The sequence below is a fragment of the Neovison vison genome, chromosome 5, assembly GCF_020171115.1.
Source record: "Neovison vison isolate M4711 chromosome 5, ASM_NN_V1, whole genome shotgun sequence".
Lineage (NCBI taxonomy): Eukaryota > Metazoa > Chordata > Mammalia > Carnivora > Mustelidae > Neogale > Neogale vison.
In genome coordinates this window covers 13,152,110-13,170,577 of record NC_058095.1, presented here as the reverse complement: position 1 = coordinate 13,170,577, position 18,468 = coordinate 13,152,110, and the positions used below count along the sequence as shown (strand labels likewise).

The 18,468-nt window shown below is 54.8% G+C and overlaps 1 protein-coding gene across 1 annotated transcript in view; it reads right to left on the bottom strand.

Annotated features, from left to right (window-relative positions):
- The window catches only part of CACNG4 (calcium voltage-gated channel auxiliary subunit gamma 4), a 58,265-nt gene that overhangs the window by 7,574 nt on the left and 32,223 nt on the right, over positions 1-18,468 (bottom strand). Inside the window, exon 2 of the mRNA XM_044250210.1 lies at positions 2,945-3,028. Coding sequence (XP_044106145.1) covers positions 2,945-3,028 — 84 coding nt within the window. The remainder of the gene's footprint in view (positions 1-2,944; positions 3,029-18,468) is intronic.

The window sequence follows — 18,468 nt, the reverse complement described above, 5'->3', positions numbered from 1 at the left end:
GTGGGGACACTGCCAGAGCCCCAAGGCTGGGAGGAAGCCCTCTGACGGTTATGCAACTCAATGCACGAGCCCAGTTTCTCTGGAAGACCTCAGAGCACACGGCCTGAAGGTTGACCTTGTTCTTGACTTGTTGAAGACACGGTGTGAGGAGCACATCCTCGGACCTGCTGGGGCTGACACCCCACGCCTGGACAGCTAAGCTGCACCCCAACAGGCTCTCCCACAGGCAGACATCATGGTACCTTCTGTGACCTTCTCAGACCCCCCCTGTTCTCCACTGGAATGTTAGCACCAGGATGACAGAGCTCTGTTGTGTTCACTGCAGTATCCCAAGTGCCTAATACAGTGCCTGGCACATAGGCCCATAACCACTTTTTGTTAAATGGGTGATGAAATGAGCTCTCGTGACCCTTGTCTCTCTCTCTCTCTCCTGTGCGTCTATATGTTTTTGGGATCACAATAGTCTGGGAACCAGAGGACCAAATATTGGGAATCGGGGGGGATGGTCACAGTGACCATAACCTTGGCTTGTCCCCAGGGGTTGCCTCCTTCCTCTGGCTGAAGCTCCCAGGTACCTGCACTCTGAACCTTGTTTCAAGGCCGCTTCCTTGTTTCCGCAGCCTGTTTCCAACAAGGAGGAAAAACACCTTAGGTCCGCCCTCCGCCCCAGTTCCAGCAGCAGCTAGAGCTGCCGGCCCAAAGCCATCACTTCTTCTTGTCCTTGGGCATCTCTGGGCTTGTTAATGAACCCGCTGCTCCCTGCACCGTGTACACCTGAGGAACGCTTTTCCTTCCCAAATGAGCTTTTGTTGACGTTCCATCACCATCAATCTGGGAAAATCACTGCTAGGCCCCTCCTAGTCCTTTCGACCCCCAACCTCAGGTACCCTGGCCGAGTATGAGGACTGCAGGAGCCTGAAGCTGGACGGGAGAGTGGGCAGCACATTCCTGATCTACCCCTTCACATCCTTGTTCCAACCTTTGGCATCCTGCCCTGGGCCCTGGGAAGCACAAGCCATGCACGGAATATGCGGGCTCCCTTGCCTCTGGCTTTGGGAGGAGAGTGCAGGGGAGTGTTCCCCCCTTAGCTTCTTTCCTGCGGACTGCGACGAGGTGGCTGCCTTCCTTCCTAAAAGCCACAACTCCTGCCAGGCAGCCCTGTCTTCAAGCGTCCCCCTTCCTAGCTCCCATACCTGCTTTCCTCACCTGCTCTGCCCAGGAGGGGAAGGGCTTCCCCTAGCTGCTATGCTGGTGGTCTCACCATCCCCGCCAGTTTCCTTTAACCCCGCCCACCCCTTTGTAAACAGTCCCTCACCAGCTCTCCTTCCTCCACCCCATCAGAGCAAACCAGTCTGCTTCCTGCTGGGACCTCAAGCAGCTACATTGTCTGGTCTCTGGGTCCAAAGAGATTGCAGGAGAGGAGACAGGGGCAGGGAAGTAAAGAGAAGAGCCAGCGCCAACGGCCATAACCTCAAGTAAGCTCAAGCGGGAAACAGGAGAGGGGATGCTTTGTTTCTCCAGGCCTCACTCCTCACACCCCCAGTGGGGGCAAATCTGCTCTCAGAGCCTTAAGAACCGCCTGAGTGTCCTAAGTAGGGCAGAGAATGGCAGGTTCTGAGTCGGGCTTGATTTCCAGTTGAGCCATCCCCACCGGGCTGAGCACCAGGGGTCGCCCTGGATGGCTGTGCAGGCCACGCACTGTACAACTCGAAGGGTGTCATTTATGCTACAGTCGATGTACGTGGCATTCCTTGAGCAGTGCGTCAGCTGCACAGCCATTTGCGGCGGCCCTGTGGACTATCATTTGCTTGCTTCCGCGTTTTCCCCCCAAAAGCAGAAAGAAAGGACCGGCAAGAGGAAGAAGAGAAGGTGACAGAGGGAGGTTGGGAGGCAGATCTAGCCCCCAATTTTTTCAGGTTCTGGGCCCGGCCAGAGCCGCCCAGCACTTCCCCAGACCCCATGGGAACCGCACGCTGGACTGTTTCACCGGATGACTCAGAACCCAAATCCTTTCTCTTAGGAAAAACAAAAACCAAAAACGATCCATAAGCAGGTGCAGAGTAGACTGAGCTCTCTCAGAGGACGCTGGTATCGATTCTCCATAACTGAAGCCGGGCCCCGGCCCCCGAGGGGGATGCTGCTGTGAGCCGCTCTGTGTGTGTCTTAGCTAATGGGAAAGGGAAAGTGGCTTCAAAGCGGGCATTTCTTCCATTTCTGGGCCCTTCCCTGGCTGCAGCCTCATCCTTCCTCCCAGGGAGGTATTCATAGGCCCGGCGGGGAGATCCAGCTTTAGGGTGTGGAACGGGGTTTGTCCTTGTCCAACATATGCTGTGACTTCCCATCAGGGGACCAACCCGGCCACAGGGCCTGGGCATAGGCGGGGGCTCCCCCAGCTGGTGTCGTGAGCGTGGACATCAGAGCCGGCTCAGCCACCCCTCCTTGCCTTCTCCCCCAAGCAGCCTGAGGGTGCCGCTTCCTCTGAATTTTCCAGAATAGAATGCTGGGTGTGTGGGGCGGGGGTGGGCAGGCCCAAGGCTGGCAGTGCAATGTATTTAGGCTATCATCCCCCCCCACCCCCGCCCCGGGATGCTTGGCATGGGCAAGCCTTTGTCTAACCTCCTTGCCCCGGGCCCAGCAGCAGCAATTGGTGACTCTGGAACTAGTCATGACCAGCCGCCCTGGGGAGGGGGACGCCCACACCATTACCGGCCTCAGTCTCCCCAGATGTGGGCCTACCCACCAAGGAAGCCCACTGGGAGACTCAGCCCATCACGGCAGTGTCGGACCAAAGTCCATCCTCCGGACTAAGAATTCTGATTCAGAAAGGGAGAGAAAGAGCCTTCGGAGGATGTACCCTCTTTACGCGCACGGGGCCAGGCTTTCCGCCCGTAGCACTCCCCTCTCCCTACACACACCAAGGAAGCGAAAGATTCCGGACACTTACGAAGGAGATACTCGGAGCTGTCGTGGTCATAATCATTGTCCTCTGGGAAGTGATTGATCCGGAAGCAGTGGCCTTTATAGATCCCTGGGGAGAGCAAGAGGGAAAGATCATGGTAAATGTTGCATGGGGCACGGGTTCACGCCGCCGCTCCCTCCAGCCTCGTATACGGCGTGTCTGCCAGGCTCTGGGCAGGCCCGGGGCATGGAGAGAGGAGAGAGGCCCGCTCTGGCATCCCTGGTCTGTGCGGGAGCGGGCACACACACAGAAGGACCACGCAGAGGGACGAGCGCCCGGGACGGGACCCTCTCGGTCATGGTCCACGTCTGGGCACCTGCAAGTGTGAAAGGCCCACCATCAATGACTATGCGGGGACAAGAGCTGAGCTGCTCAGGGCAAGCAGGACGTTCGATCCACCGGATCCCCTGGCCCGTCTGGTCCAAGGTGACTGCAGAGCCATCCCGAAAAATGATAAAGAATTTGCCCCTGGGAACCGTGAGAGGGGTCGTTCCGGGTGGAGGAGGAAGCCGAGAAAAGCAAGGGCTGCGGTCTGAGCCCAGCAAGTGGTGGGAAGTTCCGTGGCTGGACTCTGTAGGACCCCTGTGGGGGAGGGGCTGGGCCATAGTGGGGCAAGGTCTGGGTCTGGGTCTGGGTCTGGGTCTAGCTCAGGGTCCGATGAGTCGGGATGAAATCTTGCCCTGAGATGTCTATGTCTTTCCTCTCTCCTAAACACTCATAAATCCCTCCTAACGTACACTCCGAATCTGCAGTGAGCCGCGTGATTCCGATCCCCTCACTCAGTGTGATGGCGGGAAGATAACACGGAGCTGGAGAACATTCCAGAAAGGCCGAGACCACCTCCTGCCTGCTTTCCCTTCCCGGCTCCAAGAGGGGGCCTCCGCAGAGGGGGAGACAGGACACCCAGGGTAACTGCAGAAGGAGAGGTCAGGCCTTCCTTCCAGAAGCTTCTGCCCTGCTCTCCTGGCCCCTGCTCCCCTGTAGTCTGGGAACGGCCAGCACAGAAGTGGACACGGGTGGAGAGCGGGGCCCCCAGGGTGTCAGGCCCTGCCCTGCCCTGCCCTGCCAGCCCAGCCCCTCATGCCCAGCTCGGCCTCCCTGCTTCGGCAAGGAGCTCGTCTTGACAGCGCCGCTTGGTTGGGGCTGGGGCCATTTCCACCCCGAGGCCAGTTCTTGTTTTGCAGCTGCTGCCAAGCATCCCGCGGGCCTCGCACAGCCCAGCCTGACCTCTCAGTCGGAGGCAGAGTCAGAAGCAGGGCGTGCGCCAGCCCAGCATCCGTCTCTCGGTGCTTCCAATCAAGAGCCGCCCCTGACGCGCTCGGGGCCCGCTGCCCTTCCACCTGTCCCCCAATTAGCCGGCTCGCCGGCGGCCCCCCCACGCTGTCCCCTCTGCCTTAGCTGCTGCTTCCAGAAAGCCGGGGAGCTGGGGGAGGACCCCCGCTTCCCGAAGGCCCTGGGCCCTCGAGGACCCACTGGTAGGTGGGCCGGATTTGGTCAGGGAGCGGTAGGAGGACAGACTGTGGGTCTCAGAGGTCATGCCCTGAGTGGGACAGGGGTTGACAGTGTCCGCTGTGCCGGGCCAAGCAAGAAGGACTCCACGTCCTCATCTGTAGAATGGGAACAACTTCACGCTTTGTCTGCTAGGGAAGTCAGAAGAATCACGAAGGGCAACACTTGAACGGCCCTCAGATGTTCCTGGGTCCCGGCGATGGCTCGGGAAAGGCTCGCTGCCGCGGGCCCCAGAAACCTTCCACCCTTTACTCCGCGGGTCCTGACCCCTCCCTGAGCCCCTGGGTCGGTGGAGAAGCACGAGAGGTCGTGAGTGAGAGGAGAGAGCACAAGGGTGGGCACCCACGGGTCCCACGGAGGCTGGAGGGGACCACCCACACCTTCCCCTCAGGCCGGGCTCTGGGAGCCCAGAGCAGGGGTGTTTGTGGAAACACAGGGTGTTTTCCAGATGGGCGAGGAGGGCCAAACCCTCTACCATTTTTCCCTCTCCCCACTCACCTTGTTTGGGTCATTTTATGGGCCTCAACCAAATCACCAAATCACATGTGCTTGTTGGAAACAAGTCCAATAGTCAGAGGTTGACAACGAAAAAGTAAATAATGTCTCTTCAGACTCGTTTTCTAGAGGCCAACGAGGTGTGTGTCCCCACGTCTTCCTCTCTGTGTGCCCCGGCACGTGTCCACCTACGCGAGTTTCCCCCATTGTTTTTTTTTTTTTTTCCTTTTTTCTTTTTCTTTTTTTATTTTTTCCAATTTATTTATTTTCAGAAAAACAGTATTCATTATTTTTTCACCATACCCAGTGCTCCATGCAAGCCGTGCCCTCTATAATACCCACCACCTGGTACCCCAACCTCCCCCCATTGTTTTTTTTAATTGAACTTTTTGCTTGGAGGTAATGGTAGATTTGCGGGCAGTTGTGAGAGATAATAATACATGTACCCTCCGCCCAGTCTCCCTCAACGGTCACATCTTGCAAAATCGTAGTCTCACAACCAAAATCCTGACATGGCCACAGTCGAGAGAGAGAGAGAGAGAGGGAGGGAGAGAGCGAGCAAGCCAGAGAGAACGTTTCCAGCACCACCTTCCTTCTGCCTTCCCGGCGTCTCCTTGACCCACAGCACCTGCCAAGCTGTTCATTTGCACAGAATTGTCATTTCAAGAACATCCTTTGGTTCTTTTCTCCCAGCATTGTTCTCTTAAGGTTCATCCACATTGTGGATAAACACTTTGTGTATAAATATGTGTATAAACACTTTCTTTTTATTGGCCAGCGCTATGCCACGGTATGGAGGTAACAAGGTTTGGGACATCTGACTGTTCAAAGCGATTACAGCTGTGACGTCCTGCTATTTTAATAATGTTGCCGCAAATGTTCACAGGCGAGTTCTTAGGTGAGCCTAAGTTTTCATTTCTCTGGGATAAATGCCCAGGAGTATGACTGCTGAGTCACATGATAGGTTAGTTTTATTAGGGACTCCTAAAAGTGATTTCGAAGATGCCTATTTTTTTTTTAATTTTATTTTATTTTCTTGACAGACAGAGATCACAAGTAGGCAGAGAGGCAGAGAGAGAGGAGGAAGCAGGTTCCTTGTGGAGCAGAGAGCCTGACGTGGGGCTCGATCCCAGGACCCTGAGCCAAAGGCAGAGGCTTAACCCACTGAGCCACCCAGGTCCCCCTCCTATTTTTTAAAAAAAGATTTTATTTACTTATTTCACAGAGAGATCACAAGTAGGAAGAGAAACATGCAGAGAGAGAGAGAGCAAGGGGGGAAGCAGGCTCCCCGCTGAGCAGAGAGCCTGATGTGGGGCTCGATCCCAGGACCCTGAGATTACGACCTGAGCTGAAGGCAGAGGCTTTAACTTACTGAGCCACCCAGGTGCCCTGAAGATGCCTATTTTTTGGGTGGAATTATGCTTTATGCATCTATCCATAACCTGCATTTCTCATTTAACATATGTACAAACATCCTTCCAGGCCAGTACCTATAGATTTTAACTTCTAGAAAAAACTTTTGTCTATTTTTCATAAAAAATAACAAGTTGATACGAATCCAACAGTTGCTGGAAATCCTAGCCAGAAACCCTAGCATCTAGGCCAGGAAGCTCGCTCCGGCACTGACAGCGTGAAAGGAAAACATGCCCTTGGTAGAAACGAGGAAAGAAATATATTTATATATTCAACCTGAAAACAACACTCGGGTTTTGACCTGTTAGCTTGCATACGGATATCTTTGCTCCAAATGCTCCTGTAGTACGTCTTGCTGCCCTCAACTCTAGATTTAGGAGAGAGAATTAATATTTGATAGAATCTGTACATAGAACTCACACTGTCCAATGTATCAACTTTTTTTTTTAAGATTTTAAAATTTATTTATTTGACAGACAGACATCACAAGCAGGCAGAGAGGCAGGCAGAGAGAGGGAGGAAGCAGGCTCCCTGCTGAGCAAAGAGCCCAATGCGGGGCTTGATACCAGGACCCTGAGATCATGACCTGAGCTGAAGGCAGAGGCTTTAACCCACTGAGCCACCCAGGCGCCCCGTAGCGACGGTTTTTAAAAGCCATTCTTTTTCGTGGTTGCATAGCCACTCACAGTCATGTTTTGTCATTTCAGTTGGCCCACAGAATCCCTTTCTTGGGGCCATGTGCACACACTGGGAATCCTACCATGTCCTATTACGCTCCGAGGGACGTTGAATCCACACGTGCATTGTGCATTGACTCCTTTCTCTTTCCTTTCTTCCTTCCTTCCCTCCTTCCACTTTGAGCCCTTATCCACAGACAGAAGGGATGGGCATTGTTGAGGGTTGAATTATGTCCCCCTGAAAGATGGACTAAAGTCCTAACCCCTGGTACCTGTGAATGTGACTCTGTTTAGAAATAGGATACTTGGGTGGCTCAGTGGGTTAAAGCCTCTGCCTTCGGCTCAGGTCATGATCTCAGGGTCCTGGGATCGATCCCCACATCGGGCTCTCTGCTCAGCGGGGAGCCTGCTTCCTCCTCTCTCTCTCTCTGCCTGCCTCTCTGCCTGCTTGTGATGTCTGTCTGTCAAATAAATAAATAAAATCTTAAAAACAAATAAAAAGAAATAGGGTCTTAAAGACCTAAGCAAGTTAAGATGAGGTCACCCTGAATTCGGGTGGGCCCTAAATTTGGGGACCAGTGTCCTTATTAAAAAAAGAGGGGGGACTGTGGAAAGAGATACATACAAGGGAGAAGGTCATGGGGAGAAAGAGACAGATCCTGGAGTGACATGTCTGTACACCGAGGGATGCCAAGGATTATCCGCCACCACCAAAAGCTAGGGAGAGGCAAGGAAAGATCCTCCCAATGTCTCAGAGGGGCCACGGCCCTGCTGACACCTTGCTTTTAGACTTCCGGCCTGCACCACTGGGAGACAAGACATTTCTGTTGTTCCCAGCCACCCACTTTGTGACAATTCGTCACGCTGGCTCTAGGAGGCTCATACAGGTGTTGTGCTGTGTGGGAGAAAATGCAGCGTGCCTCCCTACAGAAAGGTGAAGGCGCCCTGCTCAAGGTCGTGTTCCATCTTCCTGCTCCTCAGTCAGCTGTGGGAGCCCGAGGGCAAAACTAAGAAGTCAGGTTCCCTGGACACCTCCTTGTTAATTGTGCTGGAATGAAACTCCTGTGGTCTCTCAGGCCCAGGCTTCCAAAGCAACTTGGCCAGTCCCCATCGGGGTCCCAGATCCTCTCCTGATTCTCTTGCTTTTTGGTACCTGCCGGCCATGGGGACCTCATCACCTCCCCAAGGCAATCCATTTTTAAGCAGTTTTAACGTTGAACTTCCTGAAGTTCCTGCCTCCCTCCACTGGTGCTACTCACAAGCTCTAGGAATGAAAGAATCCCTTTGCCATGTTCGGACCTTCGAATCACTGAATGTGTCTGACAGGTTGGAAGTCAAAGCTACTTTTCCAGCTGCCCAGGATTTGCAGGTGAGGCAAAGGATAAGGAGGGCTGTGGAGAAGAAGGCGCCACTTGTCATTGGTGTATGGAGAGTGAAAGAGACTGCTCCCTTCCCCTAGAGTCAAGGATTTGCGTATTTCCCTTAAATGAATGTGACCTCTAGGTCAGACATCTTCAGTTCCTTCAGTCATTTCTTTATTGATGGTTCCAAGAGACATCTCCAGCCTAGCTCCCTTCTTTGGGGCAGCTTCCATCTCTCGGCTCCCACCACCAAACCCAATGTTTCAGAGCACACCAGAGCTGTCCCCTCCTCTCCTTTGGACTCTATGCTTCTGTTAATGGGACCTGGTGTCAACTCGGGCTCTCAGAAGTTTTTCTCAAGAACTGAAACACCTCCCCCACCCCCAACTTGTTTTTGTTGAATGGGATGTTTATTCCTAGGGCCTTCGCATTTATTCCTGTCAAGTTTAATTTTGTTAGTGTTGGCCCAGTGCATCCAATAGGGAGAAAATGAATGGCTGATACAAGAGGTAAGAGAAGACCATTTCCAATCCACTTCACATGTGCTCTCTCTTCATGAACAGATTATTCGCCAAGTTATCTATTAAGTGGGAGGTAAATGACGAGATCCTGGCCAGGTAAATGTCGGGTGGTAAATGATGAGATCCTGGCCAGGCCACATTGCAGGAGCACTGAAACATTCCTGGGGATCCTCTCCTTCCTGGGGTCAGGAAACTACATTGTCACATGGCCCCAGAAGAGTTATTTCTTCATCTACAAAACTCAGGAACTGGGCCAGAGGGAGCCTCTCCTGCTCAAAGATTCTAGAACTGTTTTGTGTAGAAAAAATAGGAGTTCAAGCTCCCTGCTCAGCGGCGAGTCTGCGTCTCCCTCTGCCTGCTGCTCCCTCTGCTTGTGTGCGCTCGGTCTCGTCAAATAAATAAATAAAATCTTTAAAAAAAAAGAAAAGATAAAATTGTGTGCCCAGGTTAACACAGTCATTCATCTACAGACATCTAGACCACTTTTGTTAAAGCACTTTCTAAAGGCATAGGAAACATTTGGAAAGAAATATCCTTGAAAGGTGCAGTGTTTTATCTCTGGGTGATAGAGTTATGAGCGAATTAAAGTTTTCTTTTTTACATTTTTTTTTTTCCCCTGAATTTCCTACAGTGCCAAAACATGAACCGGTAGGGGTTACGGAAAGAAAGAAAAGAAACAGAATCTTTGATTCTTAGTGATGACGGGAGGTTCCTTCCGGAATGACCACAGATCCGATCAGATGTGACCACGAGTGAGTTCGGTGTGGACCGCGGGTGGTGGGACTATGTGGGAGGCATTGAAGCCTCTCCTGGGGGAGCGTCCCCAGCACCGCCCCCCCCACACTGTGCTGATCATCCCGGTGATGCCCCCCCACCAGGCAACCAGGGGATGCAGCCCCCATGACGTGGTGGGGTTGATTATGGGGATGTAGGATTTTCAGTGCAAACCGGGAGGAGACGGTCACTGGACATGTCCTTTCTAGAAGGCCAGCGTCCGACACAAGCTCCGCAACGGGCCACTTCGGAGCTCTGTGGTCACGGGGGAATCCTGGAGTAAAAGACTGGTGAAGGGTGACCACACCGAAGGGGATCATTCCGTACTCCTCCGCCCCGTGCAAAGCATTTCTGTAAGTATGACTTCCTCGAGCCTCACAAACACTGGCAGCAGCCATCACACCCACTGGGTACAGACACCTGTTAACCACCCCCCCCCCAATACTTCTCTTCTGGCTTCTCACTCCAGCCCTTCGTCCATGCAGCAGCCAGCTCCACGTACGGGTCACCTGCAGACACCTCGATTCGGCCGCACTCATCATTTCTGGCTTTTCTCCCAGGGTGCTGGGTAGGTTGTGGGGGTGGGGTGGGGTGGGGAGCTGGACTTCACGCCCATGCATGGAGCTGGAAGACTGACATGGAGGGATGATGACAATCCTTCCCCCTCCCCACCTCGTAACCTTTGTGTAGGAGGATGAGGGTTGCTGGTGGCTAAAATGCCCATCCCCCATCCTGGGGGTCCATGCTGCCTGCTTCTGGGGGCAGGTTCCAAGAGGACCGAGTCTAGTGTTGGTCAACTCAGGGATGCCCCCGGCACTGGCTTGCTTTCCCTCTAATCTGGGTTTTGCTCTCACCGGCGCCCCTGCCCTCCCCATCACCATGCCCATCCCCTTGGACCGCCTCCCAAGAAACACCCCCTGCCTCCAAGCCCCGGGCTCAGGCTATGGTGAAAAAGGTGATGTGCTGAGCATGTGCCATGCACCGGCTCATTTCATCTTTGCAAAACACTCTCTTGAAGATGGAAGAAAGGAGCTAAGAGACACTGGAAGGTCTGCTCCCCAGGCTGCACTGCAGAGGTCCAATTAGGAAAGCCTGGGCGTTCTCCCTTAGCTGCAAAGTCTCCTTTGCTCCATTTTAAAGCAGAGGCTCGGGAAACGCCCGGAGTGCATGCGGCAGAGCGGCAGCGCCTGGAATCCATCTTCTTGACTTCTCATCGCGTGTTCCTCCCTGGCGTGATGTTCTCGAGACCCCTCGGCAAACGTGAGGGGCTTCTCATGGGCTGCTGGTCCTCCTCCCCAGGACGGGTCAGGATGTGCAACCTCATAGCTGCCAAGAGCACCGGGTTAGCCTCCAGGAAACGGTCTCCTGACATTGAAGCCAGAGGCAAAGTCATGTCCAGGCCTTGGAAAAGGCAGTTGTGGGTGAGCGGGGATGGCTGGAGGCTCAGAGAAGGCGGCCGGACACAGCAGCGCCCCTTTGGCTCGAGGACAGGATGAGTGTGAGCATAGAGTGCAAAGGGCCCAGTGGAAGGAGGTGCTGAGCTGGGTTTTTCCTGCCTCGGTCATCCCCCAACAGGATTTTCACTCTCATGTGCCAAGCGTGGCCCAGGTGCTGGAGCTTCGGGTCTGAGTGAGGCCCCGTCCTCGCCCTCACGGAGCGAGCTCTCGGCTGGGGGCACCCACAACACGAGACACTCAGAGAAATCACCGTGAGTATCATCCCGGGGGGTGATCGGGGGCCGGGAGGCAGGGGAAGGCATCAGAGGTGTCTTAGATGGTAGGTTCTCATCCTGAAGTTCAGGCTGAGCTCAAAGCTGAGGTCCGGGGCGGGGGTGGGGCTCAGGGAAACAGCCCAGATCTGGGAACCGACGCCTCTGCAGAAGCTGCTCGAACCCACGACAGTAGATCAGCCCCAGCCCCAGCCCTCCTCACCATCCCCAGCCAATCTGAGGACTGGAAAAGCCCAGAGGAGGCCCAGCTGCTGACGAGGAGGTGACGGTGAGTCCCACCCGTGGGCCAGCACATCCCAGCAGACCCGTCTAAATCAGCTTATGCGTTGGAAACTAGTTGAACAGCACTTATTTTCCTCCATGGACAATAATCTGGGATGCTGTCTCCTAACGAGTCCAGATTAAGGACAGGTGGCTGGACTGTGCTTTGAGAGTTGGGCCATCACATGCTGGTCCCGGCCCTGGTCCAAGGGCCAAGTGGCATGGGACATGTGGGAGGAGCTCAGAGGGAGCCTGTGTCTCCCGGTCCCGGCGCCGATGACCCACCAGGACTGCTTCCCCTGCAGGGTCTTTCCAGAGCTGCGTATCTGACAGCTGGTCCCCAACCCTAACCCTGACTTCCTGTGGGAAGAGCGTGAGCAGCTTGGAGGTCTGGAGGGCTGTACATTTCCAGGAGGATATAGACCTTTCTAGAAAGGACCCAGGACTTGTGGGGGAAGTGGAGAACGAAGAGGCAGCCAGGCTTTGGCCAGGCTAATGGGGGGCGGGGAGGTGGGGACGAATATTATCCTTGTGGCAAGAAGACCAGCAAGGATTTACTTAGCACCTACTATGTGCCAGGCTCTCTGGGGAGCACCTGTCACTTATTCGCTCACTTCACCTTCCTACTAAGTCTCTGAGCTAGATAGGACAACAAATTTCATTTGCTACTAAGTGTCCTAGCCAGGATCCGAACCAGGCCACCCGGCTTCAGCAGCCAGGCCTTTATCTCCCTCACTTTGGAGGCAGAAGGACGCGGGGCAATCTCAGAGCTACAAGGAGTTCTGATTGGTTGGAACGTGACGCAGACCTTGGGTCCCTGACACTCTTTAGTGGCGGGAAAACTTGTTTTCCGGGACTCTTGGGCAAAGGGGCAGTGGCCGAGGGGCGTGGCTGGATGAGCTTTTCGGCAGAAGGTGGGGTGCTCGAGCTGGAGGCAGGGCCATCCAGGGTCCCATTCAAGACAGCGGTAATGGGGGAGGGAGAGCTTGAGGGCAGAGCTTGGCTGAGGCTAGGACTTGGAGGGGCGCCGATGCGTACATGGGTGGGCAGCACAAGCAAAGGGCAGGGGTCGAGGGGGCGAAAGGGCACAGGTCGGCCCGCCGTGTGTTCTGGAACCACGGAGCGCGGTATGGGTGGAGAGTAGCAGAGGGGTTTGAAGAGGTTGGGCCGGGTGTGGGGGTCTCACGGGGTAAGCGGGGAGATGGGGCTTTACTGCACAGTCTTCACAGGGGGTGACTTGAGGTTGGAAGGCCCCGGCGGGAGGTGTGTGGGGTGAGGGTCATGAGGGGTGTAGGGACAAGAAAGGCAGCACAGGGCTGTGTGAGAGGGGCCCTTTGTGTGGGGAGACCCTGTGTCCTGTCCTTCGACGTGTTTGCAGATGAGGGACTAGAGGCGAGGCTGGAAGGGACCTGGGCAAGATGGTTTCAGCACGGACAGGCAGCCTGTACTCCTTTCCGGGGTTGCTGTCACGAAGTATCCCACACTGCGTGGCCAGGCCCACAGAATTTCTCGGTTTCTCACTGCTGGAGGCCAGAGGCCAAGATAGGGGAGGGCAGGGCTGGTTCCTCCGAGGGCTTTGAGGGGAATCCACTCCCGTAGCGGTGGCCGTTTGCCCGAAATCTTGGCTTCCCGCGGCCTCTGAGGCCTTGCCTTGATTTCTGCCTTCTGCCTCACACAGTGTTTTCCCTCTGTGTGTGTGTGTCCGTCTCCACATTTCCCTTTTGCACGAGGACAGCGGCGGTCCTACAGTTTGAGGTTGCCCTAAGCACCTCATTTTAACTTGATTATCTCTGTAAAGACCCAAGCTCCAAATAAGGTCACATTCTGAGGTACTGGGGTTACGACTTCAACATGACAGTCTGAGGAGGGGGGGCTCATAACATAGGGTGAGGGACACGTGGCCAGGTGTCCAGGCCTGGACCCCAAAGTCTCCACACGTCTCCCACCTCTCCAGCTTCTGCTCCCGTAATCCCCCCTCAGGGTTCTCCTCATGATTCCTCCCCCTCTACGCCTATCTCCAGAGAAACTTCCCAGTAACTGTGATTTCCCACTTGGCACACTCTGGTGTCCTCTTCCAAGCTCGTTTCTCTCCAGCAGCAGTGAGGCAGGCAGTTGGGGAACTACTCTCTGGGCTGCCATAGAGAAATGTTAACTGGAAAGCTCGGGGATGGTGCTAACCACTCGAGTCCCTTCCTTACTGAGACGCAGGGCCGCCATGTTTGCTGTTAGATGAGGCACAGTGACGGAGGTGGTGAATGGAGTGTGAGTGGAGGTGATGTGTGCTCTTTCTGGACAACGCTCTGGAGAAATGGGTGCGCCCCTCCAACTCCATGGCACAGGGACCCACGTGACAGAAAGGACCAAAGTCCCTGGATCCAACTATGAGGGAAAGCTGCCCATGAAGAGGGCTATCCACTTTGAAATGTTCCATGAGCCATCAATCCACTTCTAGGAAGTTGAACACATTACACGTTTTAGTGTGTCTCTGTTCCAGTAATAATGATACAAGAAGAGAACAAGGCAGATGTGGCCTCTGCCATTCCGGAGCTTTCCAGTTACAGAGTCAATTACGGCTGAGGGGAGAGGTCTGAAGGAGGAGGCCGGAGTTTCAGAGAGCACTTCATGGAGGACCTGACCTGGGTTGCTGAGCGGAAGTCAGGAAAGCTTCTCCTCGTCTGGAAAATGGAGAAATATTTTTACGATCTTTCAGAGCCAAAGGGAGGCCCAATGAGCCCCACGTTGGTTGGAGCACTTTGAGAAGAGTATAAATCCTGAGGATGTTGTGAGGGTGAATATATAGTTTCTTGGAGATGCCTTCAGACCAGACCAGAGCCCTCCATGTCCTCTCCATGGGGATTCAGAGCCTGTGCGGCCTCCTTGGGCGTCACTGGCCACCAGTGGCTGGGACGTGTTTCATATGTGCTCTTCCCTTCTCTGCGTAGCCCTAGGTTAGTCACTGAGGTGCCTCGAGGATTTGGGGGGGTTCATCCCTTTGACCTTTACCCTTCCTTCCTTCCTTTTTAAAAAATTTATTTATTTATTTTATAGAAGAGGGGGAAGCCAGAGGGAGAGAGAATCCCAAGCAGACTCCATGCCAAGTGGGGAGCCTGATGCGGGGCTCGATCTTATGACCCTGTGATTGTGACCAGAGCCCAGACCAAGAGTCGGACGCTTCACGGACGGAGCCACCCAGACGCCCCACACTCATCCTTTCTTTTACTTCAGTATTCATTGGTAGATGCCAGGCCCTGTGGGAGCCCAAAGACATTGGTCCTGCTGGCAGGAACCTGCAGCCCATTTGGGGACATGAACATATCCCCATCACCTTAAAGCAAGTGAGCCAGTGACACGTGCCTTGAGGGAAGTACGGGGTTCGCGGAGTCTCCAAGAACGAGCGAGAAGGGCTGGGTGGGGTGTTTGGGACCGCTCCAGGGAGTGCGTTTTGGAAGAAAGCATGCCTGGCGAGGAGGAACAGAGGCTGAGAAAGGTCTGTGGGCTGCTGTCACGGGCATGCCTGCGTCACCCTACAAGGGGACTGGATGTCATGCATTGGCTCCGAGGTGCCGCCGTGAGATTTTGTGCGACTGGAATGGAACGGTCTCCTCATGACTAATGCAGGGAGCCCTCGACCCCCGAGGCTCCGCATGGCTACGATTCTATTCCCAGCCCGGCCGGGTGTCGGTTGACCTGTTAGGGCTGTGGCCCTGCCTGGGGGGGTCCCTTGGGGGTCTTGTTTTCATCCCGGAGGAACCCAGCTGCCCAGGAGATGGCAGGATCCGCTCCCCCAGGATTAACAAGCTCCCTTCATTGCTCCCCTCTCACAGAAGCGCCTTGTGAGGAGGGGACGCACTGACACCCTGGTCCAGAGTCACAGCTTCCTGCAGCTGCCAGACGACCACGGCCGCTCAGTGTGGCCGCTGCCAGGAGCGCGGGGCGGGGAGGCCAGCGGGGGACCCAGGACTCAGCCTGGCTCACGCCCGCCCACCGTCATTCACAAGGAGGGAGCCACGTTGAGGAGTGACGGGTGCCAACAGAGAAGAATGGATTCCACGGCAACTTGGACCCCAGGCCTCCTCCCTCTGGTCTTGTCTGCATAACCAGACGGCGGCTGGCAGCATGGGGCTCCAGCTCCAAGACGCCTCCTCCCTCTAGCAGTGCAGGTGAGCTACTGGGTAGGTGCAAAAGGATGTCTCTCTTGACTGGGAGAGCCCTAGCGGAGCATCTGTGACAGGTCACTCTTGTCATCAGCCACCGAAGGAGGACGGCACCTGTTTCCAAGGGGGCTAGACTCCAGCTCAGTGTCTGCTGGGGTTCTGGTTCAAGCCCCAACCCCCAGGTAGTGGGATTCCCAGAGAGAACTCTATTTCTGCCCTCAAACTCTGTCTCTATGAACCCGGGAGCGAAGTTGCTCTGGTAAACTGAGACAGCTTTCCAGGACCGGATTCTAAGGCTCGTGGGCTTGCCCAGAGGAGCGGAAGATGGGGAGAGGCCGTGTACCTGGTGCTAAGCCCATCCGAGGATCTAAGGTACCTCTGGAGTGTACCCGTGCGGAACCCCTTTCTCTGGGAATGGGTCCCTCACGTGGATTTCTCGCCGGTGGCCACTTTGGATGACCCTGCCCCAGCCAGGAATCCTGGACGCACAGCTGGACCAGCCAGAAGCTCTCTTGGGGGTTTGGATTTTGGATCAGAAGCAGAGGGGACCTAGGGGCCAAGGGACACTGGGGAGCTCACGAACGGGGTGTTCTGCCAAACTTCTGCTGCCAACCTTCCTCAATCCCTGGGACCCTCCACATCCGAAAAAGTCCTCTTCTGGGATCCAGCCGGAAGAAGCTGGTTTCTGTGCGCCAGGGGAAAGAGATTCCCACCCAGTCTGGGCGGGCTCCGAAGCCCGGCCCCTATGTCATTTCCTCAGGACACGTGTACGACGCTTTGACAAGAGACAAAGATGAGCGTAGGCTCCGGGGCGACCAGAGAGCCTGTGGCACAGGAGGGATGTTGCGTCTGCAGACAGGAACGCTGAACATCTGTCCCTGTGCTGCCGGGTGGAAGCCGTGTGTCCTGCGAACTTTGTCTCTCAAGGTCTCAGTCCCCTGGGAAAAGCCCTCATCCGGCCAGTCCGTTAATTATACACCATAATAATTATACAATTATGTATGTCTCTGCTTCTTCATCTATAAAGAGGGGATACCCATGCGCCCCCTTATTCCATGAGGAATAAGGTAATGACACCCCTTGAGGCCAGCATGGAGAAGTTTCCCCATAAATGGTGGCTTCTCCTCCATCCCAATATAAAAGTCCTTCCTACCTGCTGGCGGCTAGTAAACCAGGTCCTTGGACCAAGTCTCCTCCCCCATAAGCCTGCTGTGAGGACCTCAGAGATGGCTCTGGCCGCCGCCTGCCCCAGGGCCCATCCTCACGGCCCTGCTCCTGCCCACGCACCCCGGCCCTTGGGCAAGAGATGGGAGCCTGGCCTCCTCGCCATCCCAAATCCCTCACGTCCCTCGGTGAGTCCTTCAAGAACTCCCAGCGCCAGCCTCACTCCAACACTTCGGTACTAGGTGGGCCGGGATTTTTCCAGGCTTCCTGCCGAGATTCATAATTGAACAGAGCCGGGGAGACGTCCCCAACCAATAGCTCCTTTTTCCTCCTAACGCAGGGAAATGGGGGTTCAGTGATGGTGGTTTTTTTCTACTTGTATCTGCTTGGGAACCGCTGCTTGGATGAAATCTCCGTTTCGAGGTTCTGGTTTTTGTTCTTTGTCTCTCTCTCCCTCTTTCTTTCTTTTCGTGAGGAGCAAATCCAGAGCTCCGAGAGGGTGAAACAGCTCTCGGCAGATTCCGGGCTTCTCTGCTGGTTTGCCTCTGCAGATCTCCGGAAAGTTATGCTCCAATAACCCGAGAGTTTTAATTGAAGGGCCTGGGCGAGGGAAGGAGAATCACAGTGTGGAATCATAAACTTCTAGAAGGGAGTCTTGGGACCATCCCTTTGATCCCATTCACGTTACACATTAAGAACCTGAAGCCGGGGCCGTTTCCATGGTGATGGGCTGGTTGGCGCCAGGCAAGCCTAGAACTCAGGTCTCCTGACTCTGAATTCAGTGCTCTTCTCCCCCATCTCCCGCTGCCTGCTCCAGTTAAGGGGTCTCGACCAGGGGTGACTGTCTCCCAGGAGACACTGTCTGGAGAGCATCTTAATTGTCAGAACTCAGTGCTCCTGGCGACTGGTGGGGGCAGGCTGTGCGAGGTTCAGAGCAGCCCCTACACCAAGAATTACTTATTTATTTGAGTTATTTATTTATTTAAAGGTTTATTGATTTGAGAGAGAGAGGGAGAGCTCATGCACTCAGGCACACACACTAGTTGGGGGAAGGGCAGAGGAAGAGATCCCAAGCAGACTCCCCACTGAGCACAGAGCCCAATGAGAGGGGCTCCTGCTAGGACGTCCGTGATGCCAAGACTCACGATGAGTAGGTGGCGGGCACAGAGCTGAGTCCTCTCGTCTCAAGGCCACAGCAGACATTGCTAATCCATCACAGTACTTTCCTCCCCTCCACCCCCTCTGCAGGGCCTCTGAGTCAAGGTGATGCCCACTGATCTTGATCATCTCGTGGCCAGATACCACATGGCTGGGAGGTTACGAAATTATGCTGCTTGGGTTTTTGTCCCGGCTCTGTCGCACAGCTGTGTGACTGTGGGTCCCCATCAACCTCTCTGTGCCTCACTTTTTATCATCTGTGAAAGGGGACCATCCATGGGAGACTCTTCAGG